Here is a 19,734-nt window from a genome sequence, read left to right as displayed (position 1 = left end):
GGGTACCTTGAGAAGCCTGTCCTAAACTCTGTCCCCAGGATGTGCTGCTTTGCTCTGAGTTAGACCCCCGTATGATGCTACTGATAAGTAAATATGTGATAGCTACTTATATGTCTTTTCTGCTTGTATTCTTGCCGTCGAGGCTCCAGCACTGGTACCCACAGCAGCACTGACCGCAGGTGAGAGGTTTGGCATTGCTTCTGTGTAATACAGCTCACACTACGTTGGCCTGTGGGGCGCCTGTAGTTATTGCTTCGAAATTGCCTGAATTACTCACATAGTGAGGAGACACATTCGTTAGCACATTTTTGGTGGCTTTTCTCTATCTTATGGAGTCTGTAGCTTCAACATCTTGATTGTGAGTTTAAACTAGTCAGCCTAAGTCCTGTGTAGTCCGAGAATCTGTAAAATGTGGGAAAGCTGGTTCAAAGTCCCTCATTGCTCTTTCTTTTCAAAAGAGTTGAAGGAAATAAAGGCTTGGGAGCCCTGAACCAGGGTGGAAGCAATGAGCTTCTTGGGAGTACCAAGCTGAAGGGTCAACTCCTCCTTCCTGCGCTGGGGTCGCTCCCAGTGCGACGGTCGTTCCTCTCCAGCCGTGGATGTTTTGAGGAGCAGGCGGGGGGGCAGCGACCACCTCAGCTGGCACAACTTCAGCCAGAAAAAGAGGCCTTGTGACTCTGGCCAGTGAAATCCAGTTCTTGGGTGGAAGGCTCATCCTGCTGGTGGGATCTGGCAGTTTATTAGTATCTTACTGATACGTAGGATTGGGGGGTTTTGTTTCTATTAAAGGGTACGTTTGTTTGCTTGAAGAAATCTCTTTATTTAAACAAGTCAGGTGACAGGATTGGGAACACTTGACAGGACGTTGGTAGAGGTTAGGATAATTGGTGCAGTTGGCTGATCTGCAGTTTTCGGGGGGAGAGGGATGCCTCGGGAGTACGCGTTGCTCTTGGCATCAACATTCAGTTAATTCTGGTCCCCCATCAGGAATATGTATTCACACACAAACAGCCTTTCTGCAGTTTCCTCCTCAGCTACGTTTTCCAGGTGAATTCACAACAAATCAGCATTTCAACATTCCCCACATCACATCTGTCTTCTGGAAGGATCCAGCTGGGGGGTGGGGGGGGAGGAAATCATATTCTGTTGGTATTTGAATCGTCCTCCTCTCTTCCCTCACCCTCCTCCCCTTCCTCTCTCGTGCCTGCTTCCTGAAGGAGAAAAGAACATATCAACCCAAAGACAGCATTGCAACCTTTTCTTCGCTATCTCCCATGGGGCGCAAATTGAAATTGAATTAGACAGGGATATCAGGTCTGCTCGCTGTGATAACTGTAAAAGGATTTTATTTAAAAACACCCTGACATTTGTTCACCCAGTTTCAAATATTTAGCTTTCCTCCTTTCCATTCCTGGCGGGGGCGACTTTATTAATTGTCGCCTTTGATTCAGAGTTAAAGCTTGAAAGCACTGATAACAGCAGTGGTGACTATTTCTTCTAGCGACGTGGCCCACAGCAAAAGGATTTCATTTTCTTAAAGACGTTATGTGTATACTGAGAGTTTATTAAAAAGAAGGGGGGGGAAGAAGGGGGGAAAAAAAATCCGCTCTTACGTGCGTAATACCGGCTGTTTCTCACTGATACGAGCAATATCTGATCTCACTCTTTTTTATATATTATTTATTTTCTCTGGGCTGTTGCCCTCTCTGGATTTTTCTTTTTCTTTTCTTTAAAAAAAAAAAAAAGGGAAAGGCAACTAGAATGAAAGAGCGCTGTTGACAGGAGAAAATGGTAATTTTTTTATTTTTCTCTGAAAATACTTCAAAGTTTTTTTTATAAATATTAACCTTTTTTTCCCCCCCCTTTCTTCAATGTGGTGCTGCAGAGCACAGATAAATCCAAGTGGCTCTGGCACGGGCATTTAATTTCCTTAAGAAGTTTTCTCTGCTTCACGGAAGAATGTTGTCTGAGACCAGAAACGTAATTGGATGATTAAAGAGAGTCATCTACATCTGGTTATGGTTAATAAGGGCCAGTACAAGAAGACCATGGTGGCCCCACAGGATTGTCACAAGGCAATGTATGAATTAGGTGATATTAGAGGCACGAGTCTCAGGTCAGCGATTGCCTCTCGCTGCCTGTTATCAGGAGATTGAGGCGAGGGAATGGAGCGACAACAAGAAAAATGACTTCTGGATTTGCCTTATAAATTGTGAGAGGGCTAATTACAAAAAGCCTCAGACACTAGTTTGCTCGCCTGCTCCTGACGCAGCAGCCGTCAGAGCAGGCGTGTGCCAGATCTCCCCTTTATTAGACTCTGAAGTGCTGCGTATGGTGTTCCGCTGACCCCGCAGCTCTCCGAAGGCACGCTCGGGGTGAATTAGCCGGCAGATGAGCCTGCGAGGGACTGAGCATCTTTGCTGAGATGCTGAGCACTTGTAATCCCCTTTGGCTTCAGAGGGAGTGCAGCGTTCCCAGCACCGGTGGTTCACGAGGCTGTCCAGCTCTGTAACGTGTGAGCTGATGGCTTGGGCTGGGGGTTGGTTCTTTTTGTTTTGAGCGCCTGTGTACTGTTTTTTATTAATGTCAGTCCTTTTTGAGTGCACCCCTGAGACCAGAGGAGAGCCTGTGCAAGGGGAGGGTCCAAGGAGGATGCAGCGCTGTCTGCCACAGTTAACCTCGTGGATGACACGGCCAGCTTCGGTTCTCCCCAATGGTCCACCTTTGCCAAACGGCCGCGGGGAGAGCAAGAAAAGCAGGGTGGCCCCATTGGAAGGCTCGGTTCTGTTTCCTTCCCCACAGCCGTGTATCAGAAGATCCCCGTCCTTTTCTCCATGCAGAACGGGAACTTCATGTATACACCTGCTTTTTGTGAGGGATTTGTGGGCTCATCTGTCTGTCCCTGCCTACAAGGACAGAGCGCGACCTCTTTCAGGCTGCCTGCTGCAGCGATGTCCATGAACAAGGCTTAACCTCAAACGCCCGAGACCTGCAGGATCAATTGATCCTGGTCAACTGATCCAACTGCTTTCTCAGGCAAGGGTTTCCCTGGTCAGGCTTCCTCTTGTGCTTGGAGCTTTGCACTTTGATTTCTTCTTCAGAATTGTGGAAGTATTCTTGCATGCAGCTTTAATATTATGTGTTCCTGCCAACACCTTTTGATTAAAGAAAGACATGACATTTTGAAATTACTGTAATCAAGTAATGCGATATTGTCACGTTAGACTTGTAATCAGTCCCCTGCATGTTGCTTTCACCAGGTTTTTTTTTAAACATGTTAATTCTTCAATCTTCACTTTTTTCAGCCCAGTCCCAGCAAAACCAGCATTTTCCCTTCCATTTTTTGTTTTTTTAGAGACAGCATCTCGCAAAACATCATTTTTCATGTCATCATTTATGGTCATATTTAAATAATTAGTGTCAGCTTTACAGGCTGGGGGTCTGTTTGTGCTTGGAAAGAGGATTCGGAGATAAAAAGTCTTTGATAGTCCCAGCATTGTCATGTTCACACTGACACTCGCAAGGCTGCTGCTAGGGCTTGGATTTCAGTCAGAAAGTGCTTCTGTACTTACAGATGTGGGCTTCTATCAGATGGCTTCTTGTCTCCGAACAAGTGGTACGGCTGGAAAGGCTCTTTTCATGTTGCATCTTGTGCTGGTGCATCCTGGTGCAAAACAGCCTTGCTCTTGATTTGAACGTATCTGCTTCGCTTTAGTGTGTCGCTGGCTGATTAAACATCCTACAGCAGATAACTGTCGCGTACCACAAAGAGGATGGGAGCAAAGATTCAGAAAGAAGCACTCAGAACAGACTTTTTAGATTTTAAAAATATAAATAATTGAGACCAGAGAGATAAGTATGGCTTCCAATTAAGAAAGGGGGGGGGGGGGGGGGGGGGGGGGAAGCAAAGGGGGTAAAAAAGCTTGTACATCTCCATTGGAGCCAAAACCAGATGTTTTTCTCCCTTATTAAAATATATGCTAAAAATACCACAACTTTACAGTTCTTGAATTGTTGGAAATGGTTTGCAGATGAAGTCATCCGGCTCTCTTTGTTATTATCCATCTATCCCTGTGCTTTTTGGGAACTCTCTCAGGGTATTCTGGGCTCCAGAGACGACCTGGAGAGGGAACAAATCGAGGAATATTTTTTTTTCTTAGTATAAATGCTGATTTTTCAATCCACAAATGACTTGGAATTTGCTAAATTAAGTTGAACTCTGTGAAAACGTGCTCCTGGAAAGTAGATGCATAAAGAGAAGTGAGAAGAAAGAGAGGAAGATGAAAAAATGATCCAAAATGCAGATGCTCCCTGGAAGTGGAGAATTACGGATCACCTCCTTTATTATTTTAATGGGAGGTTTGCTGGTGACTGGAGCACCGTAAAGGGAGATGTTCTCACAAGATGCTTAGCAGAGGAGGAGGTTCAGGAAGCAATTCTCCTGCTTTGGTGGAAACAAGCCTGTTTCGTTTGAGCTTTTACCAAAGGTCTTTTTGCAAATGCGTTTCTGTTATTTTTCAGGTCAGCCATCAGCTGGGCAATGTGATGGATCTCTTCACCACCAGCCTCTCCCTGGCGGGACTGCAGCCTCCCGGTGACAGACAGATTGACGGCATCGACCTTTTACCTGCCATCTTGCAGGGCAAGCTAATTGACAGGTTAGTTATGAGCCCAGAGCTCCAACCCTTGCCTCCAAACTGAAGCGATGCCAAATTTTGGTTTGTTTTTAAAATGGAGTTTACAGAAATATTTTATAAACTGAACTGACCCATCTTTGCCTGGTGAGGTGGGGTGGCACCAGGGCTTTTCGCTGTGTGCTGATTCCCTGGTGGGGCAAGCAGAGGTGGGATTTGGTGACGTGTGGCATGTTGCCATACAGCGGAGTCCGGGGACAGATGAAAATGTCAGGAGGTTAGTGGGGATCCCTGGAGCAACATATGGCAATAGGGGAGATAAAAGCCTGAAAACTATAGCCTGGGTAGGGGAGAATACATTATTTATTACTGGAAAAACATCCAAGAGTGTGCTGGGTCTTTATAGCCCCAGCCTGGGAGAGGTTGGAGGTAAAGGCTGGGCTGCTGCGGATGAACTGGAAGCCCACCTCCTCTCAGGGTCCTGTTTCTGTGGATGCTTTAGCAAGAATAGATTTGGGTTAAAGGCCACGGATCTTTCTGGGCACCGAGGAGTGCTGTCAGCTGTTGGGTACAGGCATTAAGATCTGACAGTAAATGTCCTTGGTGCTCTCGTTGGAAGGATTGGAGGCTGAGAGAGGTCTTGTAGTTGTGATTTTGATGAGGAATTTGGCAGCCTGGGAAATCTGAATACAAACGTATTCCTCTGTGAGACAGCGAGGAAACGCATGGAAAACGTGTTTGACTTCTTTACTGTGTTGGACATAAGGCTTTGTTCTGTAAAACTGCTTTTGTGGGCATTAATGCGAGAAGCACACGTACCGTATCACCTGAGAGCTCAGCGGCTGGCTTGAGCCACTGCATATTCCTCAAACACAGCCTATCCCGTCTTTACTTCTGAAAGTTGGTAAAGCTTCGTTGTTGTTTTAAAAGAGGATTTCATTGCAGCCATGCCCCTCGGAGCTGTTTGTGTTATGAACGCAGTCACTCGAGGTGCATCGTGGCCTTTTTTCCTTCTCTTTTTTCTTTTTTCCCCTTCTTCCCCTCCCCAGACCTGACCAGCCCAGGGTTTCCACAGCCCCCGTAAACTTTCCAGGAGATGTAGTTGTTGCGTTCTTTTAAGCTTAAAAAGGAAAAAGCAAATGAGAAAAAGAGAAATCAGTAATAGCAGGATTTTGAGGACAAGCTGTAATCCACTTTCAAAGATGGAAAGTATTTTTTAAAAAAAAAAGGCAAAAACCTAACCCCCACACCTTCAATCAAAGGAGCACATAATACCTCGTCCGACAGTGAGTGTTTATGGCAAGGAAAAAGGAGACTGGTGTACTTTGTGGCATATTTCTTTGGGATTTTGAGAATGGGACTGGTTTAGATCAGGTTCTGTGCTTGGGCAGACCTCTCAAGCAGCCTTTGCTTCACCGGCCTTTCGGGTGCGTTAAGGGTGCAGGGAGGGGCTCTGCTGGCAGCAGCGCTCCCCCTTTGTTCACGGGCAGTTCCCGGTGACAGTGGAGAGGGGCTCATTGTTTGTGCAAGGAACTGGCATGGGAGGCTACAATTCTAAAACAGAAGAAATCAGAAGCCACTCCTGTCATTCATACGTGGATATTTTAATCTTATCTTGCATTGAGGGACTGATTTTTCAAGGTGGCATCACCGGAGCGAGTAGTTCTTGCCTAGTGGCATCTCTGAACGAAAGACAAAGATGTATGTACCCAACCCACAATAATAAACAGCCTCACGATCTTGTCCTGTCAGCAGCCTGGAACAACTGGAGGGAAGAGCTGACTAAGTCTGATGTCCTTGTGTGATGAGCTGCACCAACAAATCCAACTTCTCTCCTGCTGATAGTCTGTTTCAGTAAAAATCTGTACTGTTCCCTCAAAAAACAAGAGCACGTTATTGGGAAAACCGACAGGAACATTGCTGGGCTGGCCAGGGGAAGGGCAGCGCATGTACACGGTTGCAGACCAAACGCTCCGAGCGAGGAGCATTTCTCAAATGTATTTTTAATCAGGAAAACCTCCAGGAAAAAAAACCTGCAGTTTTCAGTGGTATGTTTAGGTGAGACGTTGGGAAAGAGAGAATGGACAGGAGTTAAAAATAAAGCATGTCTGGCTGCCAGGTTTTTCCATATGGAGTCTTTCTGAGATGTCATCCAGAACCGGCCAGCATCTGGTGTCCTCCCCGGCCACCCGGACCACGTGCCACTAACAGCACATAGCTTGGTGCCGCTGTAAAGAGGCTGAGCATCACGTATTCTGTGAATCCCCGCGCACACGCACGCGCCACTTCTGAGACATTTGGTGTTTAAATCGGCACGCTCTGTAGGAAATAACAGGGTCTGATAGTTCAAGGATTAACAATCACTGGCAGCCAAGCTGTATAATGTTTCATTCTTGCGCCCTGTGAGCTCTCAACTTGATGAACACTTTAAAAAATGTTAATTGAAAACCTTGCAGTGGAGACTATTAGGAGGCAGCCTGTTTCTGACTGATAGCCGAATCGGAAGTCAGGCGCCATTAAAGTGTTTGTCTCCCTTATCAGCAAGGCTGCTGCGGCGGTGGCTGCCCGGGCCCGTCGCGTTGGCGTTTCTCATGCAGCTTTGCTCTCCTTCTCAGGCCCATATTCTATTATCGTGGCAACGAGATGATGGCGGTGAGGGTCGGGCTTTACAAGGCTCACTACTGGACCTGGAGCAACTCCTGGGAGGAGTACAGCAAGGTAACAGGACACCGACCTGCACCCTGGTCTCGTTCATTCTCCTGGGGAAAAATTATCCTTTAAAGCAGAGTTTTAAATTGGGGAGTGTTGCTGTGCACTTGCAAGCCAGCCTTTTATTCACGGCCTCTTAAGAGCTACCAGATCTGCTGCAAAAGCTAAGGGGGCTGGTGTCACAGCACCCCTTTACTGAAGCCGGAGACAAGCAGAGGAAAATGAGCAAAATTCGAGTTGTTCTGAGAAGCGCTCCCTTTAATCGGCGCTTAATGCCCCTTAACATTAAGCTTCTTTCCCTGCTGAATTCTGAGGCTTCATGTGTACCCTTACAAAGCCTGGAGTCCGATGCCGAACTGGTCGCGTATCTCACAATTTCTAGTACGAAAGACCTGGTGCCCTGAAATATTTAAATGCGGTAGGGATGGGTGTTTTGGTTTTTTTTCTTGCCTTGAAAGGGAAAAGGAAAGCTGTAGGAACCGCGCAGTGGAAAGAGCAGCAGTTGTCACAAACAGTAGAGTACATGTGTTTAATCTATTATCGGCTCTTTTGCGAGCCTGTATCACGCTATAAGATGTTTTACATTTTATTTGCCGGATAGGCACAGCTTTTGTAATTTCCTGGCTGATCTTCTCACAATTGGATGTTAAGCGCTATTATTTTTCTTCTTTTGTATCTTTTGTGCCTCAGACTTGGGTACTAAACTCTGGGGCATTTCTTGAATGGCAGGTTCACACATGTGCCTTGCTGATTATACCTTTAGACATGAACTAAATGCATTATGGCACAGCTCTCAGCGATTTTGACAGCAGGCTGGTATTGGGGAGGGGTTGTTTGTATGATTTATTTTTTTATGTCTTTTTGGTTTGTTTTTTTTTTTTAACTTACGGAGGGTCCTCAGGCATCACAGGTGCAGAAATAAGTGCTGATGACATTTGTGGATATAAAAGTGCGTGGTTTCTTTCATTGGGATGTCCTGGGGGTAGAAGGAAACATCAGCTCCAAGGGGGAGTCATTTGCATTCAGGGCTGTAAATACGTGCGTTTGTCTTTTTAAGACTGTAATGCTCCGGGAGTCAAAGTTTCTGTTTTACATGGAGTTAAGAAGGAAAGTTGGCTCCAGAAATGCACCGCACGCTCTGTCTCGATGCTAATTCTATGCAGCTAAAATGAGATAATGTGTTTGTCTAGGTTAGAGTGTGAGTAAAACCCATATATCACACATGGCAGGATTTTCCCTGTGTGAGAGGCACTGGGAGCTTCTACGTTCGCGGGTATGGGTATGCGAATGGGCTTCGAGGCGCGCTTTTCCCGTGCGCGTGGAAGATAGAGTCACACGTGAATAATTGCTCTCCACTGCGATATAAGCACATACACACACTGGCATACCTGGCTGGGAAATAAATAAACCTCCGCGTTGATCTAAACTTATTTGTACATGTCTGAGTATGTGCATGGCCATGATAATGGGGACCAGTTACTCATTTCAAAGGCTCTCCTACTGTGAGCAATGGCAGTTGTGCAATTAAGGAATATTTATTTCTTTCTAAGTCTTTGTTTAACTACTGTCTGATAAAAGTCAGCAATTATACTGTACATCAGAGAGATGATTAAAAATTCACTTGCTTTCCTGCAGCTTGTATCACATGTGGTTGATGTGGGTAAAATTGGAGCACATTAGTGGACAGACTAGCCATTAACAACATGCAGAGGAAGCCGAGGCTAAGATTTGTTCCAATTCTCCTCATGTCCTCGAGCCATTAATTACAAGCCTTGCAAGTTTAAAAATAGAAATAAATCAGAATGCGGAACAGTTCCACAGTTCTGAGTCCTGTTTTTGGAGTTTTGTAATCTCACCTTACAACACAGTTGCCTCTTTCCAGCGCTGGTGTTCTCAGCTGTATGGATATTGGGCTACAGTTACGCTGCCAGAATCAAAAAGGCCGATTCATCTGTGAATTTCGTTTGAAAAATGTATTTAAGTACATGCGTGTATGTAGCATTAGGAGTTCCGACTGCTGGCAGGTTTGCTGTTTGATTCGCCGTCCCAGTAGAACTTCAGCTAATGGGGCCTTGTTAAACATTGCGTGATCGTTAGCATGAGTCCTTGCCTTATCGTGAATCCAACGTGACGATCAATTAAACGTTCAAATATGAAACTCTTTATGTCTGAAGGTCCAAACTCAGGCCTGGAATAAACAAATGTCTCTGGTTGGCATGTCATCCGTTTGAAAGAGGTCTGAAGTTGGCCACATGTGTCAAAAACAGCTGTCTGCAAATTTTTAAGGGGTTTGTTTTATGGGTAGTTGAGTATCTCATTATTTTGACAGATACATGGCACATCTCAGCCCAACCTGCTTTCACTTTCAAAATTCCCTGGTAATTGACAGTGTGGGAAATCATTGGTACAGAAAACTTGCACTGTTTTTCATCCATACTTGGTGCATTTTTCTTTGACTTTTAGATGAGATTATACCGTTAAAGCGGCCAGAACCACATTTTCATGTGGATATTGGAAAACATGAAATTGGTGCATGTCCTGGGTCTGTTTAGGACTACCATGACTTCCAGGATTATCTAGAAAGAATGCGTGCAATTTTGGCCTCTATCTTGGAAAGCTATGTGTTTGAATGTGGTATAAGTTAGTTCAGTAATAAAATATGTATATACAAATAAAAACGTCCCAGAGAGAGGCAGCTTACAGAAAGCAAAGCCTAGGAAAGCATAACAGAGATAGGAAAGCTTCTCTCCATATGGCGCTTGGCATATTTACACTGGAAGGATCCCACGCGAGCAGTACACAGGTGTACAGTCCTCTTAGGCTCCCAGGACATGAACGTGCCCCTACCGGTCTGCATCCTCTGCCTTATGGCCTGCGATTAACATTTGTCATCCTTCACGACGACGAAGTGTGCTGTTCTGTTCTTCCTATTTTTTTTATTTATTTGTTTTTTAACCCCCAAGCAATTTTTTTCTAGTCCGACTCCTCTCATTAAATCTTGAGGTCTTTCTCGGCGCTGGAGGATACCTTAATGCTGTCTTTTCTGCTGGCTTAACTTGATTACGTGGGTAACTTGCATTCTTGACTGGTTAGTCTCTTGAAAACATGAAGGGAAGGCTCACTCAACAGAAGCAAGTGGGAGTGAGCTCTCCGTGGAGTGTTTTTCCTGTAGACTGCATCGGATGCTTATTTGGGTCTCTTTACCTGGCTTCCACCTCCTTTCAAATCAGTGGCTCGAGTTTAGATAGTTTGACATACCCGGCATTTGAGAGGTGATAAATGGGACAGAGATAGATGAAAAGACACTTTACTTGAAAAGTGTGTTTATATTTTTAAATAGTAAAGATTTTTAAGTAGTTTGGTAGAGGGGGAGAAATCTTCGCCCTGCACAAGACCTGAGCCCCTGTCGCTCAAGGACTGGTGGATATCAGAGCATAAGCTCTTCCACCATCATTGACCACCTTTCTCCTTGTAGCAAAAATCAGCAGTGATAAAGACAGCCATGTCTTGTGTGTTGGAGCAGAAGTAAGAACGAAGGATACGCCTGGGAGCTCCCGCTCTTGTACGGCATAAGGCACGCAGGACTTTTACTGGACGTGTCCTGTAAAATGCTGTTCTTGTTGCTCTCGTCATCCATCCTTTTAGCCTGGAAGTCATGCCTGTTCATTACCAAATGCTCGCAAACTTGGCGTTTCTGTTCTCTTGCTGCCGGGGCCCGCAGCCGTGGTGCTGGGTGCACAGCTTCCCCTTCCGAAAATACCAACGCCCAGAGTCTGCATTGCTGTGAGTTATTTTCTTCTCTGGATTGAAGGGAGAGGTACAGTTCATCCTCTTTGTTTGGAAGGAGAGGTCTGAAAGGGGGCAAAATGGTTACACTCTATGGATCTGTCTGAGTAGCCAGCAGGTCCTTCAGGAATCGCCTAATTTAATGCGATGTAGAGGAGGCAGGAGTATGAGCTGGCAGGGAAAGGAAATTTCCTCTCTCCAGTCCAGCAGAGAATAGTCTTGTGCCCTCCAAGAGCAGTGATGCAAGAAGGGGAAAAAATAATTAAGAAAAAAATGTGGAAAACGCCCTTTGGTTCATTGGAGAATGGCCGATAACATCAACCTTTCTGCTGTCAGCTTAGTATCTTGTTAGTAGTCTTCAGTGGTTTTTCATGAGAGCTCCTGTGTCTTTAAATGATCGGTGTAGGTGCCTGCCAGAAGACCCTGTTGTTTTAATGTAAAATGCCAAAGGGGTTATTCCTGCTGCAGTCTGTCTGATTGCCCTTCTCCTCAACGTGGAGGGATCGATAAAGCCTTTTCTGCAAGGGGGATGTGAAGTCAAGTAGAACCTCACAAATAATGACATTTGATTGTGGTCCTCTGAGCATATGAGCTGGCCATTGATCGCTTCTGCTTGAGAGCCGCTGGAGGCTTGCTGATCTGCCCATCTTCTGGGGTCTCTTCCAGACAGTTAACACATTAGAAGCAATTTTTGTTCAACAGGGTTGAAGCTTGGCAGTCACACTTTCAGGTGTCTGGTCGTTCAGAGCCCAAGTTTGGGAGGTTTTTGCTGGGAATTGCCAGGAGAGTGAGAATGGCCACGTGCTGTGACAAACAGTAACAACCAACATTCCTGGCTTTAATTAACCACTGTTCTTTTCTCCTTCCAATATTAATACAGTTTTGCTCCTCTGGGTCTTGTGTGGCCGAACAAGGAGACATGACCAGGAGACAGACCCCAGATTTGCTGCGCAGCAATCAAAATCTGCAGCCGCCTGTCAAGTCGGAGGGATCTGGGGTAGCGCCAGGGTGACGAATTGCCAGAGGGCTTACGTTAACACAAGTGGTGATTCCATCACTTGGCAGAAAGCCCGAACTGGCAACCGGCTGTATTTGTCTCGTGTCTATATTGACATAGCATCTGTGGTCCATTTGCTCTGGAAATTAAAGCATAAGCTGTGCAACCAATAGCCGCTAGGTCTTACGAACGGAAAAACAAGCCAGGTTACACGATTGCTGGGGAGAAGGGCAGAAAGACGTGCTCGCTGAAAGGTTTACCTGATCTGCAGGAAATGTTTTGGGTTTTTTAAAAAAATAAAAAGGGATTGCTGGAATTCCTCCCACAGCAGACAGGTGTGCGCAGTGGTGCAAAACGCTGTGCCCGTGCAAGAGACGGGGTGCAGGAGCATAGCTATTTCTGGTTGCCATCTGATGCTCTTGTATGGGCTCCCTTAGAAGGCACGGACGTGCTCTAGATAGGATCTTCTCGTTTGGCTTTCATGCTTTTATAATTGAGGAGAAAAGATCCAAGAATTTGCTTAAAGACAGGGAGTGACCTTTCTACTTTGTTTGATCAGTGTTACCTGTAAACATGCAAATCACCCTGGGTAGTGTGCAGAGTAAAACGTGCTTTAACTGGCTATTGATCCCCTGCGTGTTGTTATTAACAGTCTGCCAAATAAATAGCTGAAAGGAAATAACAGCAGATGAACTGGTAGGTGATTTGGGTTTTGTTACCCTGGTGGGTAGCGCAGGCATAGCTACCTCTTGGCTCTTCTCCGACGTAACGTAGCTTTACTTTGGGGTGAAGTTGCCGTGCTCTTGGCAGTGCCAGAGAGCTGAAGCTGGTCCTTTGTCAGCGTAAGTGGGGAGAGCTCCTCTGCAGCCCTGGAATGAGGCCGCTTTTGCTCCGACTGAGAACCTGGCACATTTGCATTTATAGTTAAAGCCTGCAGTGTTTTGGGGGTCCGTGGGGCATCTTTCGTTTAATGAAGAAGCAAGAAATGATCCAAAATGGTGACATGATTTAAAATTACCACCTAGAAGAGAGTTCCCTTCCTCACCAGGCCTGTTGTCCTGCAGCCCACTTGGGGTAGCAGAGCTGCAGGGCAGCTCCTTCTTCCCACCAGACAGACACAAGGAGTTTTGGCATGTCCCTCCGCCCCAGCTCCCAGTACCACACACGACCAAATTCGCACACTCTCCAAGCAACCAGAAGCATTGTCCAGATGCCCCAGAGGGGGGATTGTCTCATCTTTAAATACTTCTCAAATCTCAAGCAGATTTAATTTGTACTCATTTTGCTCCAGAAAATAAAAGGAATCCAGACTTGGAGATCCCAGACTTTCGGTTCACTGGTATAGCTGATTTTTCTCTTTCCATCCTGACAACTGAAAATGCTTTGATTTACAAACAAATGAGATTACATGGAGTTGTGGGTGATAAGTTAAGCGACAGAAGTCTAGGCTCCTCTGCCTGTATCTGCAGTGTGTTACTTACCGTGATGCTGGCCAATGCCTTTATCAGGGGTGCGAGGATGTAATTTTACCTCTTCTTTTTTGCTCATTTGTTGATGAGCAGGTAGAAAATATTTTAAGCTCTCTGTAGGTTGAATATTGGCAGTCACACAGTACGTAAAAATAATAATAGCCAATTTTATTTGTGGAGGTAAAGTTGAAAGGCCTTAGAAATTTAAAGGATGGTTTCAGCCACATTTTAAGAGAGTTATTTATTAAAGTCGTAAAATGGTATGCTTGATTTTTTTTTTTTTTGCTTAGTTTATTTTTTCACCAATAGACTACTTTTGAAGAAGGCATTGAGTGCTTAGATTAGAAAGACAGATAGCTTTTGGCTGGTGGCATCAGGCAAGTTGTCACGGCACATTCTTTCCTAGGAGTCTTGGGGACGTAGCCTGGGCTGTGATCTTGAGACTCAGCTACAAGGGTTTTCTAAGAAACAAAAGATAAAATGTAAACAGAGCAATGTATAAACAAATACCCAAGAGACTAAAATCTTCTTTCAAACTAAAGCATTTGCAGCCAAAGAGCATTGTACCAATTAGCAGGCTCTTAATTGAATTGCTTGTTTGATTTGCATCCAAATTATAATTTGGCTGTTATGTAGACTTTGATACCTTTTCATTAACTGTTCCTTCTGAGAGAGAGAGAAAAAAAAAAATCTATTTTTCACTGTAGGTTTCGGAGGCCTGTGGCATCACAAGGTGGAAAGGTCAATCATTTTTGTATCCATTTAAAGTCCATTATTGGTAGGCCACTACAACCTATCAAGCAACTCTCTTATTTTTCCAGTCAGTGATTCAGGAATCTATAGCTCTGTGCAGATAAATGGGATTTCATGGGCTTCTAAACTTCTTGCTTTATTGAAAAGCAGAATATTAACTGCTCCACTGACCAGCTGCCCGTTTAAAAACACAGGATATTTTTAGAAAATTGGTTGCCAATCAAATCCTACCAACATCTGTAGAGAGCCTTTTCAGTTTGTTTGTTTTATAAGCAAATGCTACAGCTGCTTTCCCACCTCCATTGAAATATTCCCATTTACCTTCTCTCCATGTCTCTGTCCATGTCTCGGGGCATTTTGAGGTATTGTAAGGAGCGCAGCGTGTAAGCTGGAATTGTAAATCCGAGCTTTAACAAGTCCATTTGGTGCTAGTCCTTGCTGGTCTGTGGGGCCCCCTGCTTTATTTGCTGTTCAGTGAAATTAGCACTTTGCCTTTTTTCCTGTTCCCAGGGCTTAAATGGGTTCTGTTAGCCCTCAACTGCAGGCCAAGCTCTAGGTGATTAGGGAGCTCGACACCTGGCTAATAACCGGCTGGGCTTTGGGAGACGCAGCCTGGCAAGGCGTGCAAGGGCAGGCGCAGAGAGCTGGCCGCTCCGGACTTGGGAGCAGGCAGCTCGCTCTGTCCCTCGGCGGCCAGCGAGCGCTTTAACCCATTGCAAAGGGAGAGTCTTAGTACTCGTGCCCTCCATACCCGCTGCTGCTGCTGGGGAAATCCCAACTTCTGAGCCCCTAGACTTGAGTGTTAGTGGTAGGAATGACTCCAGACTTAATACAGTTCTTCCAGCCCCACTCTCGTTCCCAGGTGAGTGCCTCAGGAGAGACGCTATAAATCAGATCAACAAACGCACCCATTTCTTTAAAATTAACCAGATTTGCTTTGTTCTTCAGTGAAACAGATCCTTCAGGTGTGGTGTCAGGTACTGGCAGCGGGTGCCCGTTGCCTCTTAGGGTGATGCCCCTTGGTTCAGCGGGGTGTTTCCCCTGGGACTGTTGCTTTTCGATCGGATATGCCAAGTGATCCGATCCTCTCTGTGTGTTTCAAAGCTGTAGAAATCAAAGAGAGAAGAAACTTTCCACATGCAGAATTCTTATGATTAAATTGTTTCACCTCTGTCTTTTGTTTTGCTGTTTCATTTTAATGAATATTTTATAGAGATTATTTTTTTATAAGGCAAAAATGTAAGGTCTGCTCCAGCTTTTATGTCAGTGCAATGCCAACATTGTCACCTTAATTTACCCCATCAGATCAGAATCCATTTTGCAGACTGAAGTGGACTCTCATTTAAAATAATTCTGGGTTTTGTGGGTATATTACAACAAGGTGCCGAAGAAAGCGGCGTCAGCTAAAATTTTGCTCCCTCCTCTGCTTCACCCTTGATGGCTTCTCTCCTGTTTACTGCAGGGCATTGATTTCTGTCCTGGGCAGAATGTCTCTGGAGTGACAACACATACACAAGAGGAGCACACTACCCTGCCGCTGCTTTTCCACCTGGGGAGGGACCCTGGAGAGAAGTACCCGTTAAGGTGAGCCGTTTAACGAAGATGTGAAAACCCTCAGCGTTGCCGGCGTATGCTTTCTATAATTCATTTGCCTTGGTAGCCGCTGCTTGCAATCTGCTGGAAAACTGTTCCACAAAGCCATTACCGATGCAAGTAGTAAAGAGAAAGGAGCAAGCCTTGGTTTTCAAACGGTCAAGCCAGATGGATGTGCACATGTCCGTGGCTCGGCTCTGGTGGTTCTTGATCTGTGTCCTGCCGCCCCGATGGAGGAGGCGAAACACGCGCCTTTGGACAGGGCAGCGCTAGAGTGCGGCGCAGTTGTGGAATGAAGCAGGGGTGCTGGTGAGCGGATGCATTGGAGCCGTGATTCTCTCTGTGTTTTGGGGCTAGGGAAGAAATGTCTAGTGATCTTTGCGTGCTCTGTGGTGGTTTGCCTCTGTTTGTTGGAATCTGTGGAAGGCAAACGTGGTAAGCTTCCAACCTCCCAGCCCCTGCTAAAGGAGCTTCTCCAGAGGGTCTTTAGCAAGCGGACTTTCTGCCCAATCCTGTTCCCTCCTTGGACTCTTCCGGCTGTCTGAATCCATTTTCCTATAAGCCTACTATTGAAATATTTATCTCCAGCACACACCATGCCCTGAGAGATTTCTGTAAGGATTTCTGTACTCATCAGCCAGCACAGCTCACATATAAACCTGCCACCTCCAAAAAAGCTCCCAAGGTGTCCCCACCTTCCTCCCTCCTTCCTTCTACTGACTGAGTTTTACCCTGCAGCAAAACTAGCTGCAAACGGGGCCATGCAGCCTCGTCCCTCACCAGTGGCTCCGACTCGGAGAATGAGGAAATAAATAAAGAGGAAACTAGTGCTAGTGTGAGTGCCTGCACAGAGATGGTTTTGTGCAGCAGCTTTAACAGAGGGATGTGTTCTGAGCTGACAGGACTGCAATTACTCAACTGTTTTAAATAATTGAGTGGATACGCTCGCTCCATTACTTTTGAAAGAATTGAGCCTATGCTGTCCACTAAGTGTTTTCACTAGAGAGAGGAGGGGAGGAAAAATATTTTCACTTCTCTCTCACTTAACAGATAAGCACCCTAGAGATGCTTTATGTAGTGTATGAAGCTCTTCAGAAGCCCAGCACGTTAGCTCTCGCTTTCTATTGCATTTCAGCTCTAAAGAATAAAGCAAATCTGCAGCTCTTGTATTTTTAAATTCAGCTCAGTGAAACTACGCTACTGGGTTGGAATTCCAGATGAGACTATGCCCTGTTTGGTTTAACAACTATTTTATTTTAGGAAGATGAGTGGATAGAAATGACCTCTCTTTCCACAAATCAAACAAATGGGTAGTATTACATGAACTGCAGCGTGCCTACTGCGTGTGTTTCCTCTGAATTTGAGGGAGAGGAGCTCTCCCCTAAGAGGTTTTTGCAGGACACCTGCTTCTCTGTTATTTAGACGTTCCTTACCACCACCATGGATCGAGCACTGAAATAAATTCCAGTGCTACATCTGCAATCATTTCTCATACAGTTCCATTGATTTTTTGGATGCTCACAAGCTGTTGCTTTGCTTGAATTTTATGGCAAGATTATGACATGATTATGGAAGGCTGTGATGTTTAATATGCAGACCCTAATAGAAAGCCTCTTCTTAGTAAATGAATCTTCCTTTCTGCAGCATGTTCTGTTGCTATTGTCTCCTCTCTGGTCACAGTGGAAAACTCATGGGAAGCGGGTCTCCTATATCCAATGTGGTAATTAAATTATCCTCATTTGTGGAGCTGTTACTGTTGTGTATTTTATTTAGCTTAATTATCCCCCTTGGCAGACAGCCTGTTGGGAGTCCCGACACTAATGTTTCTCAGAAGGGAATCCAGCATCCTCCTCCAAGCGTGCATCTGTCTGTCCGTACGTGCAGGGTGCGCTCGTATCGCTTGTGCTCCAGCCTGAGGAGAGTGTGTGTTTGTGTGTGTGTGTGTTCACAGTCCGTGTTGGCCACGCTCCTCTGTTCATCATCCTGCAGCCCTGGAGGAGCAGGGTCTATCATATAGCTCTTTTACCAGCTTGGCTCTTCTGGTGTGTCGTTATGTTGCCAAAGCGTTTAGAAAACTTTGTGTTGCACCCGTTTTATTGGTACCTTTCCCTCTTTGATGTCATTTACTTTACCACTTTGCTTTGTTAAATCTGTACCAGATTTTATTAGTATTTCTGCTGCTGTGAAGGCGCAGCGTGGCACACCGATGCCCTGGTCTCTCTGCCTGCTTTTGTTCATTCTTTATTTCATTTACTCCTTATTTTAGTGCAGCCTTTTCTTCTCCCTAAAACTGTTTTCATTATCTGTCATATCTCTTGGTTTGCATTAGTTTAGAGCAGGGTCACGTGCAAAACCAAGAGTAAGAGGTTTCATTGCTGTGCATGAAGGCCAGGCATCACATGCACTTGCAGAAGGATTTACTGCTTATATATCTGAGCTCCCTCTAGGATCCTAGGGGATCTCAGAGCCAGGGCATTCTAGAAATCAATCAGTTCAGTCAACTGCGGCAACACTCTTGACTCGCAGGGTGCTTATGTTCAGGCAGTCTCATCTGAAATGGCTTTGGGTCGTGATGTTGTGCACACAAGGTGCCACGTGATGCTAAGAGACTTTTTCAAGGCTACGATTTCAGCTCATCTTGGACCACGGGGATTAGCCTTTTCAGTCTTCGTTGGAGAACTGGCTGCTGAAGGCGTCACTGAAGATGCAAATCCTTCAAGATCTACAGACGGCATGTAAAGTTTTCAGTTCCCTGGGTTTTGTGGTGAAGCAGGACAAGTCCTTCCTCTTCCTGACACAGTTCATTGGATTTCCTGGAGCCTGCTTGGAAGCAATATCAGCAAAAGCTTATCTCCCGCAGGAGCACTTTTCATGCAGTGGAAAAACTGGTCAGGCAATTACAGGCAGGTCCTGTCTTCGTGTTGAGGATACGTCTGGCAGTTCTGAGCCATATGGCACCCTGCGCTTCCGTTCTCCTTCATGTAAGGCTGTGCATGAGTCCCTCCACATGTCTGACTCTAGGAACAGACCCTCCCAACAGGGTTGTGACTGTTCCTTCCTGCCATTGCCCCTCGGTTTTTGGCTGGAATGCCTCCTGCACCCCAGTGTCCGCCAAGAGACACGGTTGTGTTTGCCTCCTTCACCTTGAAAGGTAACTGTTGATGTTTCTCGGTCTGGACTGCAACTTCACCCCAGCAATCCAAGAGCCTCACAGACTTTGCATTTTGTTAGCTGGGATTCACAGCAGTGCCAAATGCGTGTGACGAGGTCTCACGCTGCCTGAGCTTGCCCAGGTGATGCCGTATTTACATCATCACATCAGGGGACTGGATGGAGCAAGATCCATGTCCTGTAGTTGACCTTCAGGACTGACACGCTCAGCACCAGGACCAGATATACATTCACTACCAAGCTCTTATCCCCTTCTCTCTTGGAAAGAGGAGGACTCTCCTGAGAACTGCAGGACTCCGGGGTCCTAGCGTGGAGAGAAGCTTGGCACCATAGGACAAGCTCGATATTTATATGGCTGCAGGATGAGGTAGGGCATGAACAGGCCTGCAGGTACTGACGGGGCAAAATTGGCTTCTGGAGAGGTCCTTGTAATAAGAACACCGGCAATACCAGGGTATATGTGGGCAATATATTTCAAAGAAGTGTGGTTACTGGTAAATAATCTTTCTTTAGGTAGCCAAAACTGGTAACGTAACTGCGTTATACAAGAGTTACCTTGTTATCTGTAGTGAGAAGTGAACCGTTTGTGTCTTTTGTCATCCAAGAGATTCATTAGATCCGC

General features: G+C 45.6%; 1 protein-coding gene across 2 annotated transcripts in view; it reads left to right on the top strand.

Annotated features, from left to right (window-relative positions):
• The window catches only part of GALNS (galactosamine (N-acetyl)-6-sulfatase), a 48,898-nt gene that overhangs the window by 15,933 nt on the left and 13,231 nt on the right, over positions 1-19,734 (top strand). For both annotated transcript variants that reach the window (XM_064459766.1, XM_064459767.1), the window contains exons 10-12: positions 4,522-4,658; positions 7,250-7,352; positions 15,811-15,932. In XM_064459766.1, the coding sequence (XP_064315836.1) occupies positions 4,522-4,658; positions 7,250-7,352; positions 15,811-15,932 (362 nt within the window). The remainder of the gene's footprint in view (positions 1-4,521; positions 4,659-7,249; positions 7,353-15,810; positions 15,933-19,734) is intronic.

This window comes from Phalacrocorax carbo, chromosome 8, assembly GCF_963921805.1.
Source record: "Phalacrocorax carbo chromosome 8, bPhaCar2.1, whole genome shotgun sequence".
NCBI lineage: Eukaryota > Metazoa > Chordata > Aves > Suliformes > Phalacrocoracidae > Phalacrocorax > Phalacrocorax carbo.
The sequence above is the reverse complement of the archived record's forward strand: the minus strand, read 5'-3'. Positions and strand labels throughout refer to the sequence as shown.